The sequence below is a fragment of the Cryptomeria japonica genome, chromosome 2 (assembly GCF_030272615.1).
Source record: "Cryptomeria japonica chromosome 2, Sugi_1.0, whole genome shotgun sequence".
Lineage (NCBI taxonomy): Eukaryota > Viridiplantae > Streptophyta > Pinopsida > Cupressales > Cupressaceae > Cryptomeria > Cryptomeria japonica.
The window spans coordinates 674,128,686-674,153,541 of NC_081406.1; the positions used below are offsets into that span (position 1 = coordinate 674,128,686).

Genomic DNA, 24,856 nt, shown 5'->3' on the forward strand with positions numbered 1-24,856 from the left:
GATGTATTTTTAATCTGGATATGGTTGCAGGTCAGCATACCTTTGGGGATGCATGAAGGGTGTCCTTTGGCAGTGTCATTGATGGCTAGGCATGGAGCAGATAGGTTTTTACTAGATACCATTCTGGACCTGCATCCTTCTCTTCAGAAACAAGCTGAGATTGCATCAAATACACAGCCCTCAATTTCTGATGATTGTCAAATAGATGCTGCAGAGAATTATAAAGAAAAGGTAGTCTAGCTAGCAGTTCATTTTTGTTGATATATTTGCATCTAAAAGTACAATCAATTCATTGAATGAAACTGTGAAGACACATAGAGAAAATTATTTTTTTCCCGCACGTCCAATAAATTGAAACTTTATTAGTGATTCAGAGATGAAGGCCTGTTTTGCACCTAAGTGATTCATAATTAATTATTTAAGGCTGCTATGAATATAAAAAGCCAATGGCATTTGAGGGACATGACCTATCATGCATTTCCCTTGGATTGTATATGTTTTCTATCATTCTGTCATTCGTACTTATTACTCACCTATCTAATATTCTAGATTATATGTAATTATCAATATGTAAGTATATTACATTTTTTACTTTGTACCTAGTTTGACAGTACTATATATATACCAAATAAATCTACCTTAAAAAGGTACCATGGCTTTACTACCCAAGTATGTCTCTCAACCTATTATTCATACTCACCTATCTAATATTCTAGATCCTATTTAATATTCAATTTTGTAAGGACATTACATTTTTACTGTGTATCTAGTAGGACAAAGCTGAGAGACATGTTTGGGAAGTATTGTGACCTTTTTCACACATCGCCCCATTGCAAATGGGGACCCTCCTTTTTTCCTGCTTTCTAGGGTTTTTGTTAAAGCCTTTTGACCTTCCCGCGTAAGTATTGCCAATATTGTCAGTTTTGAATGGTCCGAGTTTTGGAAGTCATGAGTCAGTTTGTGCAAGCAAAGGGTAGAACAGAGCCTAGACATTGTCAAAGTGCCTAGAAAGTCCGAAGGACGAAGATTGCAATTGATTTGGGTCAATTTGGACAACTTTCTATTTTTGGAAAGTTTTGCTTTTTCCTATTTTTTAGGGAACCTTGCTTTTTTCTATTTTTGGAAACTTTTGCTTTTTCCTATTTTTTAGGGAACCTTGCTTTTTTCTATTTTTGGAAAGGGGATCTAGGGTTTGCACTACCGACACTGAGATGCACTGAAAACAATTGTCAAATTCCTCCTAAAATCCAAGTTTTGACCCAAAAAGCCAATTTCCCTGATTTTAGGGGTCCTGAGGAATTCAATGGATGAAAGATGTACAAATTTCAAATTTCAAGCAAATCTGGAAAAAATTGCACAAGTTATGGAGATTTCAAGTTTTGATCATGTGGTTCCTGAAGTTCATGAAGTCCACCCTTGGTCAAGGTTGTGGAATCCATGAAGTTCGCCTTGAACATGATGAAGGGGTTCTTGACAATGATGAAGTCTACCCTTGGTTAAGGTTGTGGTTCCTGAGATCCACCAAGTTCGCCTTGGAAAAGGTGAGGTGGGTCATCAAAATTTTGAACTCCGCCCTTACCTTGGTGCTCAAGATTCTTGAAGTCCGCTTATCCTTGGTTCCTAATAATCACAAAATCCGCCCAAGGATATGAAGATGGTGCCTAAGCCAAGTAAAGTCTGCCCTTGATCAATATGAAGATGGTGCCCAAGTCAAGCAAAGTCTGCCTTGAAGAGGTACACACAGTGCACAGGTTTGATGAAGTCCGCCCCATGATAGAGAAAGAAACTCACATAGTCCGCCATGTATAAGGTTGAAAAGGAGAGGAGCAATTCAAGTCCGCCCAATGGTTAAGGAGGCAACAAGCAAAGAGGTGCAAAGGATTGACTAAGTCCGCTCTACATCGATAAATCTGATCAGCAAATTCACCAAGTCCGCCCTCCTACAAATCCAAGTGCATGAGCTGAAGGAAGTCCGCCTAGAACTAGTCAACACGATGGGAAGCATGCTAATGAAGTCCGACTTGAAGTAAGGAATGATAATAGGCAAAGGTTCTTAAGTTTCTTGAAGTCCGCCCTTCCCCTACAAGCTGAAGTGCAACAAGTTGATAAAGTCCTCCTGAAACATGAAGAATGGTGCACAACCCAAGGCAAGTCCGCCTAGCAAACAAGCAATGTGGCATGAAGTCAATAAAGGTTGTGGTTCCTGAGATCCACCAAGTTCGCCTTGGAAAAGGTGAGGTGGGTCATCAAAATTTTGAACTCCGCCCTTACCTTGGTGCTCAAGATTCTTGAAGTCCGCTTATCCTTGGTTCCTAATAATCACAAAATCCGCCCAAGGATATGAAGATGGTGCCTAAGCCAAGTAAAGTCTGCCCTTGATCAATATGAAGATGGTGCCCAAGTCAAGCAAAGTCTGCCTTGAAGAGGTACACACAGTGCACAGGTTTGATGAAGTCCGCCCCATGATAGAGAAAGAAACTCACATAGTCCGCCATGTATAAGGTTGAAAAGGAGAGGAGCAATTCAAGTCCGCCCAATGGTTAAGGAGGCAACAAGCAAAGAGGTGCAAAGGATTGACTAAGTCCGCTCTACATCGATAAATCTGATCAGCAAATTCACCAAGTCCGCCCTCCTACAAATCCAAGTGCATGAGCTGAAGGAAGTCCGCCTAGAACTAGTCAACACGATGGGAAGCATGCTAATGAAGTCCGACTTGAAGTAAGGAATGATAATAGGCAAAGGTTCTTAAGTTTCTTGAAGTCCGCCCTTCCCCTACAAGCTGAAGTGCAACAAGTTGATAAAGTCCTCCTGAAACATGAAGAATGGTGCACAACCCAAGGCAAGTCCGCCTAGCAAACAAGCAATGTGGCATGAAGTCAATAAAGGTTGTGGTTCCTGAGATCCACCAAGTTCGCCTTGGAAAAGGTGAGGTGGGTCATCAAAATTTTGAACTCCGCCCTTACCTTGGTGCTCAAGATTCTTGAAGTCCGCTTATCCTTGGTTCCTAATAATCACAAAATCCGCCCAAGGATATGAAGATGGTGCCTAAGCCAAGTAAAGTCTGCCCTTGATCAATATGAAGATGGTGCCCAAGTCAAGCAAAGTCTGCCTTGAAGAGGTACACACAGTGCACAGGTTTGATGAAGTCCGCCCCATGATAGAGAAAGAAACTCACATAGTCCGCCATGTATAAGGTTGAAAAGGAGAGGAGCAATTCAAGTCCGCCCAATGGTTAAGGAGGCAACAAGCAAAGAGGTGCAAAGGATTGACTAAGTCCGCTCTACATCGATAAATCTGATCAGCAAATTCACCAAGTCCGCCCTCCTACAAATCCAAGTGCATGAGCTGAAGGAAGTCCGCCTAGAACTAGTCAACACGATGGGAAGCATGCTAATGAAGTCCGACTTGAAGTAAGGAATGATAATAGGCAAAGGTTCTTAAGTTTCTTGAAGTCCGCCCTTCCCCTACAAGCTGAAGTGCAACAAGTTGATAAAGTCCTCCTGAAACATGAAGAATGGTGCACAACCCAAGGCAAGTCCGCCTAGCAAACAAGCAATGTGGCATGAAGTCAATAAAGTCTGCCCTATATCAGCATACACTTGGTGCCTAAGAACTGCAAAGTTTGCCCTTGGTTGAACTGAGATGCATGAATTGGATGAACCCCACCTATGGAGATATAGCACAATTCTCACCAAGTCCGCCCAAGTTTGGAGAATGAAATCAATGAAGTCCGCCCTCATGAGGAACTTATTAAATTTGGAATAAAGGAATATTCCCATATGATGTCAGCAAAGATCTTGATCAAATTTGAACTAAGGCAAATTTAGAAAGTTTTTCAACATGGAAATTTGAAGATTGAGTTTGATTTGCAGACTAAAATTCAAAATAGAAACTTTCATTTTAGAAATCAGAACTTTCTTAAGTGATTCAACTCAACTCAAAATTCAAAATAGAAAGTTTCTTAAGGGATCAAGTCAGACTCAAAATGAAGACAAAAGTTGCCTTTAAAGGACCGAGTTCAACTGAGCATCTAAATTGGAAACTTTTTAAGTGTTTCAAATCGAGCTCATTAACTGAATGTCCAAGTTCGATGTATGAAGGACAAATTAGAAACAAATTTTAGAAGACCTTCTGTGAAGAATTCGAACTCCAATACAAATACAATTCTTTCTTTCATTTTCTCACATGAAGTTCGAGTTTTGGATAGCAAGTGGAGAGAGTTTCGAAGAGGTTTTATGCAGGCAAAAGACATTTTGAGAGAATTTTTAAGAGTTTTGCAGGCTGAAAAAAGATTTCAAGAGAATTTCAAGTATAAGTCTTAGTTTTCAACCATTTTCCACGAGTTTGCACACAGATTTTGGAAGAACCTTGATTGATTGGAGGGCAAATTCATTAATTTTCTGAGTTAAACTTCTGATTTTACCTCCTTGGAAGCTTCTTTTCCCTTCTTCCTCATTCTTCCAAAGGTGAAAATGGATTCTATGGGCAGAGTATTGGGTTCTCAACCTGGTTTTCTTCAAAGTTTTAAAAAGAAAGAATGAATCCAACAGATTATCCTTCTCTTCTTTCTCATTTTCTGCCTTGTGAACAAGTCAGTATGATCTCAATCAAGTTGTCTTGGACTTAGTTCTGTTTTTCAATTGAAATCAGACATGCAGCTTCCCGAGTTTGGTTATATTCAAGGGATTTTCTTGAGATTTCCAGAATATCCAAGTGTTGAAAAGCCCCATTTTAAGGCTAAGTATTGGAGAAAGAGTGAAAATCATGATATACTTAGCTATCAAACCATCAAAATTCACGCTCAAAATGAGGATTCTAACTTAATTTCTTTTGGTTTTGCAGGTTTTGGATGAGAGCTAAGGCGAGATCATTGCAGAAAACACAAATGGAGTTTCAAGCCAAATTCAGAATTGAAGACAAGTCCATGAGCAAGGTTCATCCAAGCATGGAGATAGCCAAAATTTGGCTAAGTATGAGAAATACTTCACGAAGGGATTCTTCTTAAATTCAAGGCACTTGAAAGAATCTCAAGGCATCAAGAAAGAAAAGTTCTCAGACTTGGTGAAAATATAGAAAAGAATTTCAGACTTCTTGGGGAATTTTATCTACAATCCCATACCTATGGAAGCAATTAGGACAACTTCTTGAAGGATTTCATCTCTTGAGAAATTAAAAAACAAGCTCCCAATCAGAATCAGATGGTGACAAGAAGAATCAAATTTCCATACTTAGACACTTTCTTCACACAAATTAGAGAATTCAGAGAAGACATCCAACACGCTGAGGTGGTGCCTCGTCATCTTCCAACCAATCAGATTGTTCCAAGTCAGCATGTCCAGGTTCAATGAACTTGACTTATCCACATAAGCTTCTAGAGGGCACACTTCACAATGCAACAACTTTCTATTTTTATTGTTGGTTCATATTTAGCAAGAAGGACAAGTGTTCCCAAATGTAATTTTCTCATTGGTCAAAGGGTAGTTAGTTTTGGGAAATCCTAATTAGGGTTTTGAAATTTTAATTTGAGCCCTCGATCATTGTTCGATCTCGGCCGTTCAAAATTTTTGGACTCCTATATAAGGTTGCCTCCTCTCATTTGGAGAGTGAGGTTTTTGAAACATTGTCACGAGAAGGTCATTTTCAAATAATATACTACTTATGTGCTTTCTCTTAAGGCTTTGTAATCTCTATTATTTGAATGATTGGCGAGGTTTTCAATTTCTTCAACACAATAGTTTAAAATTTATTTTATGTTGTTAGATGAATGAAAGATCTAATAAGTATTGGTTTATGGTGTATCTCCGCTCATACTTTTGGTGAATGGATGATTTTCATTCACTATGCAAAGTTAGTTTGAGCTTTCCTTTGTGCATGTTTAACCTCCAAATCATAAGCATGTCCTTTGAAGATTACACCCACTTTGTGTAGTTGTCGTGAATGAGGCGAAGCAAAGTGTGGTTTATTGAGGTCATCAAACCAATACTATCTCTTGAATTTCTAGGAATTGATTAGAACTTCTAAACCCTTGTCTCCTTTTCAGTTTTTCCATGATCCAAGTCCCAAATGATAGAGCTTCATTGTCTAAATCTTCATTGTGAATTGAGCAATCCAGGCGTAAGTCCCTTTGTGTATTACCAGCAAATCACAACGCCCATTGAGCTTATCCACATGTCAAGACCTGACAAAAGAAACCTTGGAATCACCATATGATCTTCTAGCAATCTTAGCATAAGCGGTGATTTTTCAAGAGAGGATAAATTGTCTTTGGGTACTTTATTCTAATGTTTGGTAGATAATAAAACAGACACTAATAGGAAGTAGAGCCACAATACCTTTTCAAGACAAATTCATTTGGTGCATAGATGTATGTATGAATATACATGGACACACGGCTACCTACATCTCATCCTCGTTGAAATTGACTATTCCAGGAGACGTACAAGCTCTCTACTACGCTTTCTCTCTTTTATGCTATTTTCCACTTTTCCTGTCATGTTCCAGTTTTTAATCAAGTGTATCAGTAGCCAATCATAATTAAGAGAAAAATGTTCCTGAGTAGATAAAAGTAAATGTAATCTTAAACCAGCTTATGGACAGAACTTGGAATAGATGCAGGTTGAGTTTGATGCTTTGGGCTTTTATTGTCAAGAAATCCTAAATGTTTAGCAAGGTGACAATATCACTGAAATATGGTTTACACATGATAATAAAAAATGGGTTTGTTTGTTGTGGAAATGTATTGAGATGTAAACATCCAATTACAAGGAAATAAGGATCCTACATCTTGGGTAATTGTTAAAGGCTAGAGACAAGTTTTACGTTCAGGAGCATTAGCAGCATATTAGAACTCCGATAACACGGGGACTTACCCAGCCTGTTTTTTTCCAGAGCGGTTTACAAGGGGCATTAAACCAGCTAGGATTTAAACTCTAGAGCTTTTTCTGGTTGGTATCCCTTCCAACCAGTAAGCAAGCGAGTTATAAGTTGTGTAGAACTAAACCTGATAAATGAGAAGTAAACCAAAAGCATCAAATTGAACATCTATTTTTTCTCTGGAAGGACTGCGGATCATTAGTGCAAACATATAACTAAAGTTACTGTGACTGCAAATTGATGTATGAGGGATTTATTATGTGTTATAGTTGAATGCCTATATAAGGGAATCGGTTTGAGATTAAGCAGTCAGCATCAATTCATTAAGCACCCTTCTTATTACTAGCTTATTTAAGACAAATATCAGATGAGGGAAGTTATCTAACACCTATGAGAAAGGCCAATAACTCTCCGACCCCCTCTCCCAAAATCATAATGTGTTGGTTGGCATTTTTTTGTCTTATTGGTAGAGACAAAAAGTAGTTTTTGGAAAAATAATACCAAAGAAAAAGTGAAAGTAGCTAAAATTTATTATCTATGTAAACATAATGAGTAAAAGAAGCTGAAATTTGTACAAAGTGCTGAAGTTACAGTGACAATTTGACAATTAAGTTATTAACTGATCCAATGATCAACTGCAAGCTTTTATGGCATAATATTTGTATTAATCATGTTCAAGATGCTAATTTCTAACTCATTATCAAAGGCAAATTTCATTGCATACTCATCATCAATATTGCCAGACTAACCCGGCTCTTGCAACAGGACCTTACTGAATCTTGCATGTGCAGTTTCATCCTCATCAATTTGCATTGGCATCTCAGGCTTTACATCGAAACATGTTGGTGGACTGATCTTATGTTCAATTGTCTTGCGATTTGTGAGATGTGGCACTTTGTCTAGGTTAATTCCCCTTGGCAGCAAAGGAATTACAAACCTATGATAAGAGTTGAATGGGAAGTGCACACATCAATCGTGGAGGGCTGTATAACCACCACCAACTCATTTCTTTCTCCCGTGCTAAAGTTTTTCTATTCATAATTGTTGAACTTATGTAGCTTTTTCGTTTGGCAAATCTGGTCTAGTAGTGTCAAATTAGTGTGGCGTCATCTGTGTCGTGTATCTTCCAAATGGTCTTCATGAAACCTCTTAGCTTGGAAAAACCTGGTCCAGCTGTGTCAAATTAATGTGGCATCCTTTGTATTGTACATCTTCCATATGGTCTTCATGAAACCTGTTATCATCTCCTTGTCATCTACAAGGAGAAGTCTATTAAACCTCTCCATGTACCACTTTGGGTTCAGTGCATAGGCAGCCACATGCAAAGGAGTTTTCAACTGCTTTCACCACAATTGAATTATAGAATAAAAGTGTTCATTGTAGAATTGCAACGTGAGGGTTCTCTTTGTTGAGCAACCTTATTTTGGCTAAGCATGTTGTCAAATCAACTAATATATATCTACAAGGTTAGGACTGTCCAAGTCTACATATCTGATTGCCATTAAGATTTGGGATATGACAGGTTATTTATTTGCTACATGGCTGGTTTTGCCATTTGGGTAGCCGGATTTGGTCCAGTTTGCACCCGGATCAATGTGCCTGTGGATCATGGCAGGGTGCTGCAAAAAGGTGCTTGGTTTGCCCAAGTTTGTCTGAGGTGAACTCGAGCGAACCTAGATTGAACCTGGGAGAGCCCAACTCAAACCCAACCTGAATCCAATCCGAACCCAAACACCCAACAAACTTTTTTTTTGCATTTTTTTAATATTTTTTGAGTTTGACTTTGATTGGGTGTCCTCGTCAACCCTAAAAGTGACCTCTAAAACACTTAAAACACCAAAACAACTTCATTTATGTTCATTTCTTTTGCAAACAACAACTTTCATTCCAAGAGGCTGAGCATAGGTTTTTGCTTGTTGGATCAACATAGGGAGCTGAAGATTGATCTTTGAAGCTTCAACAACAATCACATTGTCATTCCTATGCATTCACAACTCTTCATTGGCTGCTAAGAAGATTATAGAAGTATTTTTGCGCAGAGGTAATTTTTTTTCAATTTTTTTTTTCCTCCATTTGTGTTTCACACATGAAACAAATTATTTGCTTTGTTTATCCATGTTTTTTCTATTCTTTAATGAATGTATCAAAGATTCAAAGGAGCTATTGTTTCTATATCTATTTTTTGTGTTCAATTTTATTTTTGTTTTGAATGTGTTCACAAATTTTGTTGCCATAAGAATCACAATGGCAGCTAGTTCTACCTCCACATCTCAACTGAAATTCAAAACAGATCCAAATTCTCCTCTATGGAAATATTGAAATGACACAACCGATTCTAGGTGGTGGGGGCTATATTTCGAAATGCAATGGATGTGATAAACAATGTTCTAGTTCATTTTTTAAGTTATAGCTCATTTGCGTGGAACACTTGGAAAGGGCATCAAAGTTTGCCCTAGAAAGAATGGTGTACTTGTGTCATTAGAGACTGATATGATATGTTATGGAGCAAGAAGTAGATGAACAAGAAGCCCGTAAATTAAATCACCCCTTAAAAAAAGATCAAAGGCAATGCAACCCCCATCTAATCTTGATATTTTGGTAGAGAAAAACCCATTTTTGATCATATAAGTGAACAACCCACTATGGTCAAAAGATCAAAGGGACCTTTGGGAACCACATTTCAAAATGAGAGTTGAGACATTGCCAATTGTTGACAAAAAACCTTGATCGAAGTCTAAGGTTTAATATTTTGTTATATGTTGTAAACCTTTGTGTGATGTAATAGAAAGGGAGAAGTTATATATGCAATAAGTATGAGACCAAAGTATAATAAATTACATAGATTCATATATATAACATCCTTAATATCATATATTAGTAATTTAATATAATTTAATGGCTTACATATGTCATAATTCATCCATATATATCACATATATCTTTCACACTTCCTTATTCTCACATATATTTAATTCATATTATTCCACGTGTTTCCATCTTGTTCCACACTTATATCTCTCTTTTCCCTCTTTATATATCTTTATTAGGCCTTTCCATCATATTCTTTCATAATAAGACTTGATTATTTTAGTTCCATGAATTTGCCCCTCCTAGAATATTTTATACTTTTATAGCTTATTTTGGTATGTGGATTTTTAAGGCTATTTGAGTGGTATATAATGGAATATGGGTCTAGGAATGACCAAAATGACATCTGTGGAGCCTCACAACCCTCTATATCCTACTAACATACATGTAGCAATATGTATTTATGCAAATGGGCTGACTTTCAATGTTGTTCGCTCACCATATTGGAAAGAGATGTTGAAAAAAGTTAATGTAGCTCCAAAAGGGTACAAGCGCCTAGTTTATGAGAAGGTGTGTGACACTTTATTGGAAAAAGAGGTCAAGGTGATTGAAGATTCATTGAAGCTCATAAGTGATTCATGGATTGAGACAAGTGTGTCCATTTTTTTGGACGGGTGGGAAGATTCAAAAAATCATCCCTTGATCAATGTCATATTGGTGTCCCCTAAACAGGCAATATTTTTGAGAGCCACAAATTTTGAGGGGCAGCTAAAAGATGGACAATTTATTGCTGACATTCTCATCGCAGCCATTGAGGCAGTGAGATCCTGTAACATTGTTCAAGTCATAATGGACAATGCAAAGAATTTTAGAGCTGCTAGGTTGTTGGTTGAGGAATGATATCAACATATTTTTTGGCCACCTTGTGCGGTCTCTCAATCTTATGCTACAAAAGATTGGGAATGAAGTCCATTGGATCAAAGAGGTGTATGCAAAGGTGAGGACATCCAAATGTTCATTACCAACCAGCACATGTCTTGAGGAATTTGTAGATCATTTTCAAAATTGGAGCTATTTAAGGAAGTGGAGTATAAAATTTATATTTTCAAAATTTATTTGTGTATTCTAATTATTCTTTAAAGTTTGTTTTAAATTTTAAATCATTTTTTAATTAATTTGTGATAGATTGCAGAGGCCTCTAACACAATTGTCTTGAGATGTGACTTGTAAAAGTTAGAGTGGCACTTTCTAACATGGTGATTTGCCAAAACTGGTCTATATGGAGGTAATGCAAAACTTATAGCGCAACAAAAATTAAGTAGAGGATTTTAGATGACTAGATGACTCAGTGGGATTGTGTTGAGTATCCCCTTTGTCTCATCAAGCCTATTATGAACATGTTTCACCATACTGACATGGATAGGCCTTGTGTTGGAGAGATATATTATGACATTGATTGAATGCTTGAGAAGATGAAGTTCATCATAAATGTGAAAGAGAAAGACCCCAAAAAGACTTTTTTCAAACAATTGCTGAAGAAAGATGGAACAAAATGACCTCCGCATTACATCTTTCCTTGGCATTGAGTCCAAAATACTTTGAAGTCAGATTCTTTTTGTGCTAGGAAGGTATCCCCCATATAGAGATTTTGAAGTGTCTGAAGGGTACAAGGTGGCATTCCATAGACTCTTCCTTGATGAATTGCGAGATGTAGTCACAAGTGAGTTCATTGATTTTGTGCACTAAAATGGTCAAATTAATCAGGCTCTTTGTTATAGGTTCCTTAAAGGATGGTTGTGGTTCGTGGCACTTGCATGGACATGTCTTCCAACACTTGCAATAGAACCCCACCGCCCCCGCCCCCCCCCCCCCCCCCCCCACCCACCCCCCCACACACACGCACAAAAAAACTAACTGTAATGCGTCGGGTAAACTTTTTAATGTGATCAATGACATTAGCGCGACAATAATGCATGAGCTGAGGGAGATTGGATCAAACGACTCTTGCCAATTGAGTCTGATTGCCAACTTTTAAATTTTCATTTATAGTTTTTTATTTTATAATGTATAACTTTAGTTGTTTACTTTATCTTCATAGGTTGTTAATTCATTTGCATCTGAGACGATTTGGAGTACATATTCTTTCATCCAGTCAATAAAGCACAATAATCTGCACTCAAAAAGAGCAGAGAACTTAGTATATGTTCTTAGTATACATGCATTCCAACTTGTGTCTCCTTTCACACAAACAACATAACTATAAGGAAGGGGAGACAGTTGTGGGATATAGAGCTAGAGCATATTGGGTTGGTTGCTTCCACTTCTAAGCATATTGCATTTGAGGAGTTCAAAAGTGAGCACACTTTTAGTGCAAGTGGTACTGACATTTGCTGGTTGTTCATGTTCATCTAATGTTCTACATCAACTAATGTCAGTTGTGGGATATAGAGCTAGAGCATATTGGGTTGGTTGCTTCCACTTCTAAGCATATTGCATTTGAGGAGTTCAAAAGTGAGCACACTTTTAGTGCAAGTGGTACTGACATTTGCTGGTTGTTCATCTAATGTTCTACATCAACTAATGTCAATAATGATGATGATTTTGAAAATCCAGTTGATGATTAAAAGTTAAAAGTAATTTTTGAAGTTGATATTATCATTTTAATATTGAACTTGAAGTTTGAACGATGGATATTTATCACACATGTTTTTAAATTTAAATGACAATCAAGTTGATGGTGGTTTTGTTGTTTAGATTGATGCTATGTGAGATTCTAATCTTAATTTTTGCTTCTAAGTTGCATATATATGTGTTTTTTAAATATTTCTTGTATAAACGACCCAACCTAAATTTTTTCCTAGCTGAATGCGCGAACAGATTCCCCAAAGTAGTACCAGAATTGGCAACTTAGTTTATTTGTCATTTAACCAAAAAATGTCATTATCATCACTTCCTTCACCCTAAAACCTTCTTGTCTTGGAATCACCCCATTGATTTGTGTGATGCTTACTAATGAAATGAAGCAGGGTCCCTCCCCTATCCATTAGTTTGTTGTTGAGGGGTACATTGCATGCTAAGAACAACCCTTTGGTGCCTTATGTCTTATCATACAATGATTCCTTTTTGTACAAATCTCCGAGAGAGAATGTGAATTGGCATCACATATATATTTTGACAATAGGATTAATTCATTGGCCATATATGTGTCAAATGAGATCAACTCAAATATGGTGTTGAATCTTGATAAAAGATCACATAATTTGACACATTGATAAGACTGCCTATTTGATGACTATATATATGTGTCATATACCTAAAATCAATATTGAATGATTTATTGAATTTTGAAATTTGTGTATAGAAATAAATAAGAAGCAATGAGAAATTAAAAACATATCAAATTTTAGGATAATTGATATCTAGACAATTGAAATTGTAAAAATTTAAAACAATGCAACTTGAAATGAAAATTAGAGGACATGAAGGCAAGGTAACATTGTTGTGAATATCAATCTTGTACTTTTGGCTTCCGTATAAGAAGATACCTATCTAACAACTTACCCTAACAACTTATTGGGCAGATCTCAAAATCTTTAAAGTTATTACCTGATGCAAGCCCTTGTATAGTAGCAATTGAAACATAAAAACCAAGTTGCCGATTGGGGTACGAGAATCAGAGATTGATACAACAGTGAGATATCCCTTGCCTAATCTGATATAAACTTGCAGTTTATAGCTCGAGGAATATTGTCAAACAATTCATTTGCAAACTTCCTGCTTGCTGGTTTGTGTTATAAGTCTGATATATTCTTTTAAAAAAAATTCCAGAATGCTTCCAATGCTTGAGAATCAACACTTTAATGCATAAATTATCATCTAGATGCCTAAATGACTCCTCATGATCAATTACAATGTACATATATGATTATCTACTTGAAAACATGCACCTACAACTGTCATTTCAGCAAACAGTTGGCATGAAAGCTAAGTGGCTGATCAATGTTGAATGTTACAATGAATGCGGAATATGCAACTTATATCTCCATTAAACATATGCAACCTCCAAGTACTTCATGATATTATCATAACAGCAAATGATGCAATGAAGTAATGATTATCTATTACACTGACCGTAGATAGAAAACCTGGAATTTCAATGGGTGCCTTGAGATATTGGTTTGATTCTCCTCAAATGCAAAGCCCTTGCCAACAAGATTATGGCACCCAATTGTCTTGTCACCCACGATGCTCCCTTAATTTTATTCAGAATTTTAGATGCCTCTAAGGACAAAATCGCCCAAGCCCTAGTTGTACGGCTGAAGGAAGAGTATGGCTGGGCTGAGGAATTTTTTTATGACCTGCAGCAGCTGTGAATGATGACAAATTCTCTTATTCTGAATCTTCTGTATCTGCTAATGATTCAATACTTTCTTCTCCTTAAATCGATGTACTCCTGAAGAAATCCCTTGCAATTTAAGCACAATTTGGACTCCTGATGTGAAGCCCTCCTGTAGACCAAATTCAGAAGATATTCACTCTCTCAAATGGTTGCACACTGAAGATTATCTGTTCTCCAATGGCTGCTTGCACGCTGAAAACCCTGGCTTTCGCTTGTGGAGAGAAATTCATGAAGACAATGCAATAATGATGCCTTGGTTCGATTTCCAAAGGCTTTTATATATTCTCCATGAAGGGGGTCAAATTTCTCCTAAAAAGCACAATTTTAACTCATTAAACATTTTTATTATTGGCATAATAACTTAATTTCACCCCCTTGGCCTAGGCACATCACTTAAATAATCAATTGGCCCCTTTTTAATGATGCAAAGAACCCTTAATGAAATATTCATAATTTTATAATATAACATTAAATGCCTTATGATAATTAATTATTAATAAAGTGTTCACTTTATTAATAATTAAATAATCATAACTCCCCAAATAATCATTATTTCTCAATTTTGTCTGTACTTGGAAGTTAACCATTTTATCCTCTGTACGTGCAACTGCCTTACTAAAAATAGAAAGGGCCCCCCTCTATTTAACTTTGACTTACTATAAATAGTAAGTGATGCATACAGAGTCCTGGAGACCTCAAACGAAAGCCAAAACTGCTAACCACTGAACACTGGAGATGATACAAGCCTCAAAAAGACACTCTAACCATCCTCATTAGCCTACGAGGGTCAGGATAATAGGCTAATCATCCAAAAATCCATGTTTGCTAAAATGGGGACATTACAAACGGTAAAACACAATTTTTTTCCTTGGGTATAGGTATGACAAAGTGTGTGTTCAAAATTATAAATTATAAGAAGATTGATACTCGTGAATCCATAATCACCAATAAATAGAATTTTAAAATACCTCACAATATCATATTATAATTTGCAAAAATGATAATACTCAAGTCTTAAAATGTCTTTACACAATGAAAATAAAACTACAATCAATATTTAATATTCAAATCCTTATTCATAAAAAGCATCAAGGTAAACATTTGGTTTATTTTCATTTGAACCATTCCATTGGATTGCCACTCCCACTCGCTGTGTCAAGTGTAGGAATTGCTTCATCTATAGAGTCTTGGGCAAGCTGTGTAATTGTAGCATCTAAATCAACACACTCAAGGGCTAGATCCCAATTCTTTGTCACACCCTTATTGTACTTAGGTTTCTTATGTGACAAGAACCGAATATTGGAGTGTATGTAGATCTGAAAAATTAATTGCTCCAATAATCGATGTGTTCTTTATTCAATCAAAGAGCCGTTTAAATAGGCGATTACAAGTGGTGATGTTTCTAAAAAGAAACAACTGCTTCTAAAAATAGAAGCCAAAAATAGAAAACTAAATAAAGCAAAACTTACACTAATGACCATTAAAATACTAATTAAATATTAGATCAAAAGGAAAGAACACTCTACTATGACGGAAACCCTCCCTGGATCTGCAAAGTGTTAATGACCAAGAATACCAGAATCAATCCAACTTGATGTTGGGTAAAACAGAAACCTGAAACCACTATTTTGAGGAAAAAATCGGCAAACCCTCCAAAAGTGAAGATAAAAATCATCATTTTCATGGAAAAAATGGTAAAAAACCCTAAAACGATTTTTGAGGAAAAATAGAACAAAACCCTTAAACATTGCATGGCAAGACCCAAAACATCACGTGGTAAGACATCAGACATCACATGGTAAAACATCAGACATCACGCGGTAAAACACTAGACAACATCACGTGGTAAAGTATGAGACATCACGTGGTAAAACCCTGATTTTTGAGGAAAAAATCAAGCAAAACCCTCCCATGATTTTTTTATGGCGAAAAATTAGAAAACCTACAGACAATTTTTCAGGGAAAAATCGTGAAAACCCTAAAAGTTAGATATACAAATCATCGTTTTTGTAAAAATATGGTAAAACCCAAAAAAATAACTTTTGTGGAAAAAACTATTAAAACCCAAGAAATAATTTTTTATGGATAAAAATTATTAAACCCAAAGATAATTTTTTAAGGACAAAAATATTATTAAAAACCCAAAAATAATTTATTTTTAAAGGGAAAAATTCATAAAAACCCGAATCCCACGATTTAAAAAAATCCGGGCAAAACATTCACAAACATGCAGGTTGAAACAAAATACCGACGATAGACGACACAACTACAAGCTCAAGTAGCCACAAATCACGAACTCCAGAAAGGAATTCTTGCTGTAGAACCGCCGCCTGCAGAAAATCATGAAATCCGTCACCGTCAGAAAAATCCTTTTGCCCAGAAAATAGTGGAGCGAAAAAAAAAATCCTGTCGAACAAAAACTGTAGAGATTGGAGGTTCTGGAAAACACCGAAAATCGCCCAGAAATTCATGAAAATCGCGAACCCTTTTGTGCGAAAATCGCAAGAAAAAAAAAACGCGGAATAAAAAACACCGTCGTCACGCCCAAATAATCTGCAGAAATTGCGAAAATTCAAAAACTTAGTAGCCTAGGAGAAGTCGTGAAAATCGTGCAATTGCGAGTTCTGCAAATCGCGCGCTCAAAGAAAAGACTCTTGAAATTCGTGAGTAGAAGACTGGTTGGGAAAAAAATCCTTCCAAAAAATCGTGAAATAAAGATTTCCGACCTTACAGAAAATTTCGGAAAAAATATGAGAAATCCTGGCCGGAAACCCACGAAAACTGCGGCGCTGAAAACAGGTCCAGAAAAACCGCCCTAAAAACGTGAACCAAAAACCCTCACGACCCAACAAAAACAATTTTCGCCCAAAAATCCTTCAAAAACCTGCATGAAAATTTGCAGAAAAACCACGAACCTTGCAAAACCCTCGAACAAATCTGCCTTCAAAAAAGCCCAACAATTTTTTCATAAAAAAATTGATTAAAAAATTTCTGGAAATAAATTCCAGGTAGAGGCTTATGAGTTTTCATTAAAAAATTCACCAAACTCTAAAAAAACCCATCGACCCACTCTGATACCATGAAAAATTAATTGCTCCAATAATCGATGTGTTCTTTATTCAATCAAAGAGCTGTTTAAATAGGTGATTACAAGCGGTGATGTTTCTAAAAAGAAACAATTGCTTCTAAAAATAGAAGCCAAAAATAGAAAACTAAATAAAGCAAAACTTACACTAATGACCATTAAAATACTAAGTAAATAATAATTAAATATTCTAATAAGATCCAATCCTCTACTTTTTTTGCATCCAAACGGTTGCACTTGGCCGAGTGGATGAAGGAGTATGTACTCCAATTCCGCTTAGTTCCTTTATGGGACACTGCTATAACATTGATTAATGGTCTATTTTTGCAATCTTTTCATCCATAAAAAATGGTTGACACAGCTGTTTTGGGCCATGTATCCTTGATCACTCAGTGATGTCTCTATTGATGCTTTCTCCTTTGTGACTAAGTTGGTTTGCAGTTGCACTTTTCATGTGCACGACTAACATAATCAGGAGGTGTATTGCAAAGGGTATTCACCATTCCCCATCAATAAGGTGATCTAACAATGTTGAAAGGAAGCCCATTGCCATCAATGCAATGAGAAAAGCTCTAATTTGCAACCTCTTTGATTTCATTTTTTAAGGCCTTGTCCACTGGGCCTCTTTTTCATGAAATTGAAACATTCTCTTCTTTAGAAGATGGTGGCATTGGCATGAAAGGATGTGGGCTAGCTGGTTGTGTGTAGCCACTAGGAGGTTTCTGCGAGCTTTTTTTGGCAAGAGGATGTGCAAGACTATTTGATTTGTTGGTTCTCATTTGCATTTTTTCTTGGTGTTTTGTGTTTGTGAAATGAGTTACAAACACCAAATAGAGGTAGTTTAGGGCGATATCGATCATTGAGGGGTATGAAAGAATTAATAAATGTTTTTTTGTTTAAACATTACTTTCTGGGTTGATTTTGTTTTGGGTACTCTTGGGTTTGCCCATGGTATAGCCCAAGCGCCCGGGTGGTGCCCTATGCTAACCTGCACCATACTCACACCCACACCCGCACTCGCACTCGACCTTCAGGAGAAGATCTTGGTAACACACCATAAAACTATGTTATTATGCTCAATTATCCTAAAAGAACTAAATATTATTATGGGAACAAAGGGCTTTGCATTTTTTTAGCTGAATTAAAAATAACTTAACATTTTATATTATGGCTACTTGAACTTGTTTTCTTGTTACCAATAGACCCAAAACATATTGAGCACTACTTGTCAAAACAAGCATGATGGACTTCTTATGCTCTAGTCTTATTATAATGGAGATATTCTTCTTCAATGTTTTATTTTCAGAGGTTAGTGTTGATTTGAGTTCACAGTTTAAGTTTTTGCCTTTGTCAACTAGTATACGGATGTTACATAACTGGACCACTTAGGAAAAAGTGTTTATAGTATGTATTTATATAAAGGAAACAAATATGTAATGTCTATATTACTAGTTGTTATTATGTCTGATAGCAAGAATGAGTTATCCTTGTTGAAGTTTTTGCTGGATTAGAAATAGTTTGTTTTAGTTACTTTTTTATTTAATTTTCTTCATAGGAAATATAGAAGGGGTTCTATAGGGGGCCCCACCCTTGAAGAAACAAGAGATTCAAATATTACATAAAACGGGCAACTTAGAAGCATACGCTTATACATAACACTCACCATAACTGTAGAACCCTATTAAAACTTTGCATTAACATGAGAAAACACATATAAGACTTTCCCTAGCTGAAACCTATAAATCAAAAGGATCAACTGTCTCTCCAGCACTCTTGTGGAGTAGGGGTGTCATGACATTCGCTGGAATTTTTTAATCCAGTTGTCACCTGAGTTCGCTTGGCAACCACACCTATTCTCAGCAAGCACAAGAAATCTCACACCAAAACATATGTCTCAACTGTGCGTGGGCCTATTCATCGTTGTCCCAGAAAAAAATGGGATGGAAAAATTGCAACCAACCTCCATCTTATCACGGTGATGGTGAATGCTGTACCCTGCAGATGCTTTACTAACATCCTCACAGTAGGCCCACAATAGTAACAATTGCCTCCACAAATCTGTCAACACCTTTGCATAATCTGCTCTTATGGAAAACTGCCCAAACCAGAGGATAGAGCCATATTGTCAAATAATAATAATTTATATCTAATATACTTATGCATCAATTATTTAATTATGATTTTATGAATGAACCTCTTTAGTATTATATAATCAGATTCATTACATATTCATTAAGTATAACATATTATTAATCTTCTTATTTACACAGTAATTATAAGGCAGCAATAGTGTTAATAAGACAGAGATGATGTATGATAAAACATTAATAAACAATAATTTAGATTAGGGAGTAAACACAGTGGCAGACCAGATCTGACGCATGTCAGATTTGTCTGCCATTGCATCAATACATGAATTAAAAGACAACGATCTGCTAACAAGTTTGACAAAGCACAGTGATTAATAATAGAACGCAGCGACTATAAAGAGTAGCAATTAGTTTGGGAAACTAATTACTAATATTCAAGAAGTCATTTGTTTAAAAATAAGCGAATACTAATAACATCAGTTATATTAAGATTTGCAAATGGTGCAAATAGGCAGTTTCCAAGAGATGCGATTAATTAATGGAATTGTATAGACATAAATAATAAAGTGCAAGAGATGCGAATAAGCAGTTTCCAAAAGATGCGATTAATTAATGGAATTGTATAGACATAAATAATAAAGTGCAAGAGGTGCGATTGAAGGATTTATTTTTTTAACGGAATTATTCCCCAAAAGGTTCAATTTCATTAGTTATTATTTTAAAGAGACAACTGTCTATGTAAACAGGCAGTGTTTAGAAAAAAAAGACACGTCTGTTCTAAAGAGGTATCTTTTCCAATGGGTATAACTTGTAGAAGAAAAAAAAAATATAAATTAAGATAGAGAATAGGAGTAAGAGGGAAAAAAGATTCAGAAAGTAATGATAAGAATGGTTTATATATATATATATAATGTTTGATCAGACAAATAACAATATTAGAATGTAAATTAGAAAGAACTCTTAAGTTAATAACAGTAAGAAGAATATGTTTATATATAGTTCTTGTTATTATTGTCAGTATTTAAGAAGATGGGGATGAGGTGTTCCAAAGATGGGCAATCTAAATTCAAGCAACAGGTTAAGTCCTAAGATAGGGTGGGGATCAGTGACCCATAAGCCTTGAGGGAATAGACCCAAGATAGGTAAGGGCTTGGTTTTGTAAACTTTGAGGGAACCTATTGTATTTGGTCTCTAAGCGCGTTGGTAACATACATAGGCCATTCTCCCTTAAAACTGAAGTAGTAGCAGGGTCTGATATCTATATTAAGAACTATGAATAATGAAATTAATCATCTAATGAGGAAAATAAATAAGCACTTGTTAATAACTAATAAATTGAAGAATATCAATGACTGGTTTCGTGATTAGTCTCTCAATCAATTTTAGTATATTGAAACAGATTAATTATGTTAATCAGGTAGGGGTCATTACATTCAGATTCATTATTAGTGCCAATACTGAGAAAAAGAGATCCTCCATAAATTAGTGAACCACTATATTCTCTAATGACAAAACCGCATCCCCCAATACTCAGATTTCCCTTTGCCACACTATTAAAATTTAGTTTCATCACACCTGCAGGAGGAGCCTTTTATTGTTTCATAACACCTGCAAGTTCACTTTTAGTTGTTTTGTCTAGCAGGATTTGTTCTTATATAATAAGCCAGATATATTTGGTTTTTTTAATCCATAATTTCTAATAGCTTTTAACAAGATCACGTGCATTTTATTAGATCACGTGCATTTTATTATAGATTTAAACATGTACCTTTTCTTTATATGTAATTGTGGTACATCTATTCTTTTTGGCACTTTTCAGGGAAATGCTGCTTATAAGGGAAAACAATTCCATAAAGCTGTTAATTTCTATTCTGAGGCAATCAAATTAAATGATACAAATGCTACTTACTATAGCAATCGAGCAGCAGCATGTTTAGAATTGGGAAGGTATCACATTTATATGGGATAGTTTTAGACTCTTATATATAGCCGTGATTTTTAACTGTATTGCTTTTACTGAGTGGAGTGTTCATTTTATTTCTTTGACAGGTTTCAGCAAGCTGAAGAAGACTGTAGTAAAGCTATTGAGATTGACAGAAAGGTGATGTCAAAAGAATATCTTGTTTAATTTGTGTATCTTTGTCTAAATTTTTCTTATCAAGTTTTCGTTAGTCAACTGATTGAAGAGATTACTGAAAATTAGACGTTTGTTAATAAATTGTATATATTAGTTTGGGTGGTTATGAACGATACTCAAAATTTTAATGCATTTTTTCACAACTACATTGGTTTAAAGTATTTTAAAACCCAAAGATAATTTTTTGGTACTTCAATTGTTTTGATGTCAAGAACAAATACCATTCTTTATAGTTTATATGTCGTCTACAGATGCATGTGGTAAAGTCTTATGCCCTGCATTTTGAATTATTCTTAGTTTATGGTGAACTTGATTTATTTTTTTAAAGTGATTCATGCTTATTTTTGGTAGAATTATACTTATTCTTTTGCATATTCAATTTGGCATGGTTTCCTACAGGCAAAACCATATAAAACTCAACAGAGGTGGTGGTGTGGCAAAGGGACATTTCCCCCAAGTCCCTGCATCTCAGAAATGTTCCCATCTCAGAAATTCAGGGATTTTTTTGGAAGCGGGGGTCCCACATTGTCTTTTAGTGAGTTTGGTCTTCACATGAGGTAGACATTCCAGTTTGAGGTGGCATGGTTTGATTGTGTGTCGACATCTTGTGGTGTGTCTAAGGTCAGCATGAAGGTAGTTGCATATGATAGATTCTATGAGGTGTAAGAGCATGCAAGAAAAGTTACTTTGGTATCTTGACCAATATTATGATAGGTACAAACACTTGTCATTGAATATCATTGATTAAGTTGATTGAGGACACTTGGGTTGCCCAAGTCTGGGTGGGCAAATATGACAAATTTTGACAATAACATGTTGTAAGTAATATTGCCCAAATTAATCAAGGGATCTTTTAGCAAGGAGGGCATTTGAATTTGGTGCCTTGTTTTGGGTGCCATAATGGTTTTTTCAAACCATCTATGGTTTCTAGTTTGAACTCTTGCCTATTCATTTGGTGCTTGGAGTTTGTATGGGTAATTTATAGGTATTATTGTTGAAATCATTTCAAATTTTTATGTTGGTGGTACTCCATGTGAAGGCTTTCTCGACAAGCGTATTGTAATACATGAATTTACCGAATAATACATTGGATTGCTTTGGGGTGTGGGGGTTCTGCTAAAAATGTTTGCCTTATTTATACCTTGTGTTATTCCATATTATTTATTTTATGTTTGTATGTGTTTCTACTTTCTAGAGTTGTAAAGATTAATATTTGTGCATTACTTATTAATTTGATATAGGAAGCATTCCCATATACCCTGCTTACTTTCATCTTTTGGGTATGTCTTAAGGAACAAGTTTGGGAGTGGGATGGGATGAGGCTTGGGTTTAGCTAAGCTTATGCCATGGCTATACTCGTGAAAGGTGCCCAGACATATAAAAGAATGACATTTTAAAAACAAAACTTGTTTTTTTTTGTCATAAAGTGAATCTAATTTTTTTTTGAAACCCTAAAACATGGTTAAAAACTTAAAATAGTCAAGTTGACAAACAAAAGACACAAAAACCTCCAATATTATTCCAAGTTGCAATTTTCCATTTTGGAAGATTTTTGGTTTCTTTTTGGAAGATCAAGTTTTGTGAAGGCATAGGGTATTTTTACTAAGTGTTATGAGAGGGAACTTCGCTGCACAAAGTCAAAGGTAAGTTTATTTTGAGACGTTTTCATTTTTTTTAGAATTTTTGTGAGGTTTTTCAGATTTTCTTTTAAGTTTTTTTAGTTATAATATTTTTTTAAAATGTTTTTTTTGAAGTTTTAATCATTTTCATTACTTGCAAATGTATTGTAAGGTTCTGTTCAAGTTTTTTTCTGAAGTTGAACGTACTTTAGGGTTAGATTTACATTTACAAAAATCAGTTTTCCTTAAAATAGGAATCTATATAGAATGGTTGCTAGTTTTAGTTTATTGGCTGAGGGATAGATATATTCTTAAAATATGATCAATCGTTATCTCTATGAAAATATGTTAGGATGATTGATCAATATATAGGAGACAGGGTTTTCCTTTGGCATTGTAGTTACTATTGTATAGTTGAGTGAAAGTTCTCCTACGTGCTACGATTGGCAAAGGTGCTAGAGTTTTTGTAAGGGCCAAATAAAAAGGGGTTGCCAAAGGAATAGATAATGTTATATGATAGAGAGCAAGAAGAAATTTATGGTATAAATGAGAGAAAAATCAAGACGTCATCCTCTTGCGAACAAAAGATTATGTAAGACACCTATAGGGACATTTCTAGTTGTGGCTGGCCCACATCCTTTGTTTGTGAAATCATCTTTCCATGAAGACAATCACAATCTTTCTTGCAAAAGAGGCCCATTGGAGAAGACATTCCATAATTAGGCAAGGAATAATGCATGTGAACTTATTGCACATCGCATTTATGCCTCAGAGCTTCCTTTCAACCTAGTGAGATCACCATACTAGAGGGAAATTGTGATGATAATTAGTCAAACATGCTTGGTTACATATATCTTGGGTATGAAAAGGTGCACATTATTTTATTGGTAAAATAAAAACATGTGTAGATACACCACTAAAAACAAACATGGGTTCATGGGATGAAATAGGAGTGACCATCATTTCTGCTGGATGAAAGGATTGTAGAAACTAGATGCTTAAGTAATATCATTGCATAGCTTCCTAAAGGGACAATGTTTTTGAAGGTGGTTGATTGTGAGGTGCAAGGGATGCGAATTTCATTTCCAAAATCTTCATTGTGCCCATAGAGAATTGTGGTTGTTGAAAACATTATACTAGTCATAATGGACAATGCAAATAATTGTAGAGGTGAAGATGTTAGAATTGAGGAAAGATGCACACATTTTTTGAACAACATCTAAAAGTCCAATCCATCAATTGGGTGAAGATTGTAACAAGGTTTTATGAAAGAAATATACACAGAGGGTGAGGAGGTTTAAATTTGTGACAAACCATTGGATGTCATAAGGCATATTTAGGACTTTATCCAATTTGGAAATGTTAAAGTTGGGTTTATGAAATTTCAATATTTATTTTGAATATTTTTAAAATTTTGTAATCAAATTTTAATTGTAGATTTATGACAATTTTTTAGATTTTTATTTTTTATTTTTTACGCTATATTAGGCTGCGAAGAATCAATTCGCATCATGTACAATCATCTTGAAATGACTTGTGAAGGTAAACGAGGCAATGGGCAATTAGCAACCAATGGAGTGTGGGGGTAGGCAAATTCATAGAGGGCCTAGAAGTTCAAGCAATTCATCCTAGATGACACATAGTGGGATCATGTGGAATATCCTTTGACTTTCATTAAGCTGATCATGACTATTATTAGGTTTGTTAGTACAAGCTGGTTTATTTGTATGAAATATATTATGGCATGGACTCCATGATTAAAAAATAAGGGTCATAATAACAAATAAAGAGAATGAATCCATAAAAGCATTTTATAATAAGGCGTAAAAAACATTATTGAGCATT

The 24,856-nt window shown here is 35.5% G+C and overlaps 1 protein-coding gene across 3 annotated transcripts in view; it reads left to right on the plus strand.

Moving 5' to 3' along the window:
• The window catches only part of LOC131060607 (outer envelope protein 64, chloroplastic), a 134,554-nt gene that overhangs the window by 78,499 nt on the left and 31,199 nt on the right, over window positions 1-24,856 (plus strand). Inside the window, exons 9-12 of one of the 3 annotated variants that reach the window (XR_009110398.2) lie at window positions 31-231; window positions 21,075-21,202; window positions 21,305-21,356; window positions 21,792-21,949. Coding sequence is in view for 2 of the 3 variants with exons in the window: in XM_057993907.2 (XP_057849890.1) it covers window positions 31-231; window positions 21,075-21,202; window positions 21,305-21,356 (381 nt within the window). In the remaining variant the exon portion in view is untranslated. Of the gene's footprint in view, window positions 1-30; window positions 232-8,803; window positions 8,834-21,074; window positions 21,203-21,304; window positions 21,357-21,791; window positions 21,950-24,856 lie in introns of those variants that run through there. The other 2 variants (XM_057993907.2, XM_057993908.2) reach the window with 2 other exon arrangements.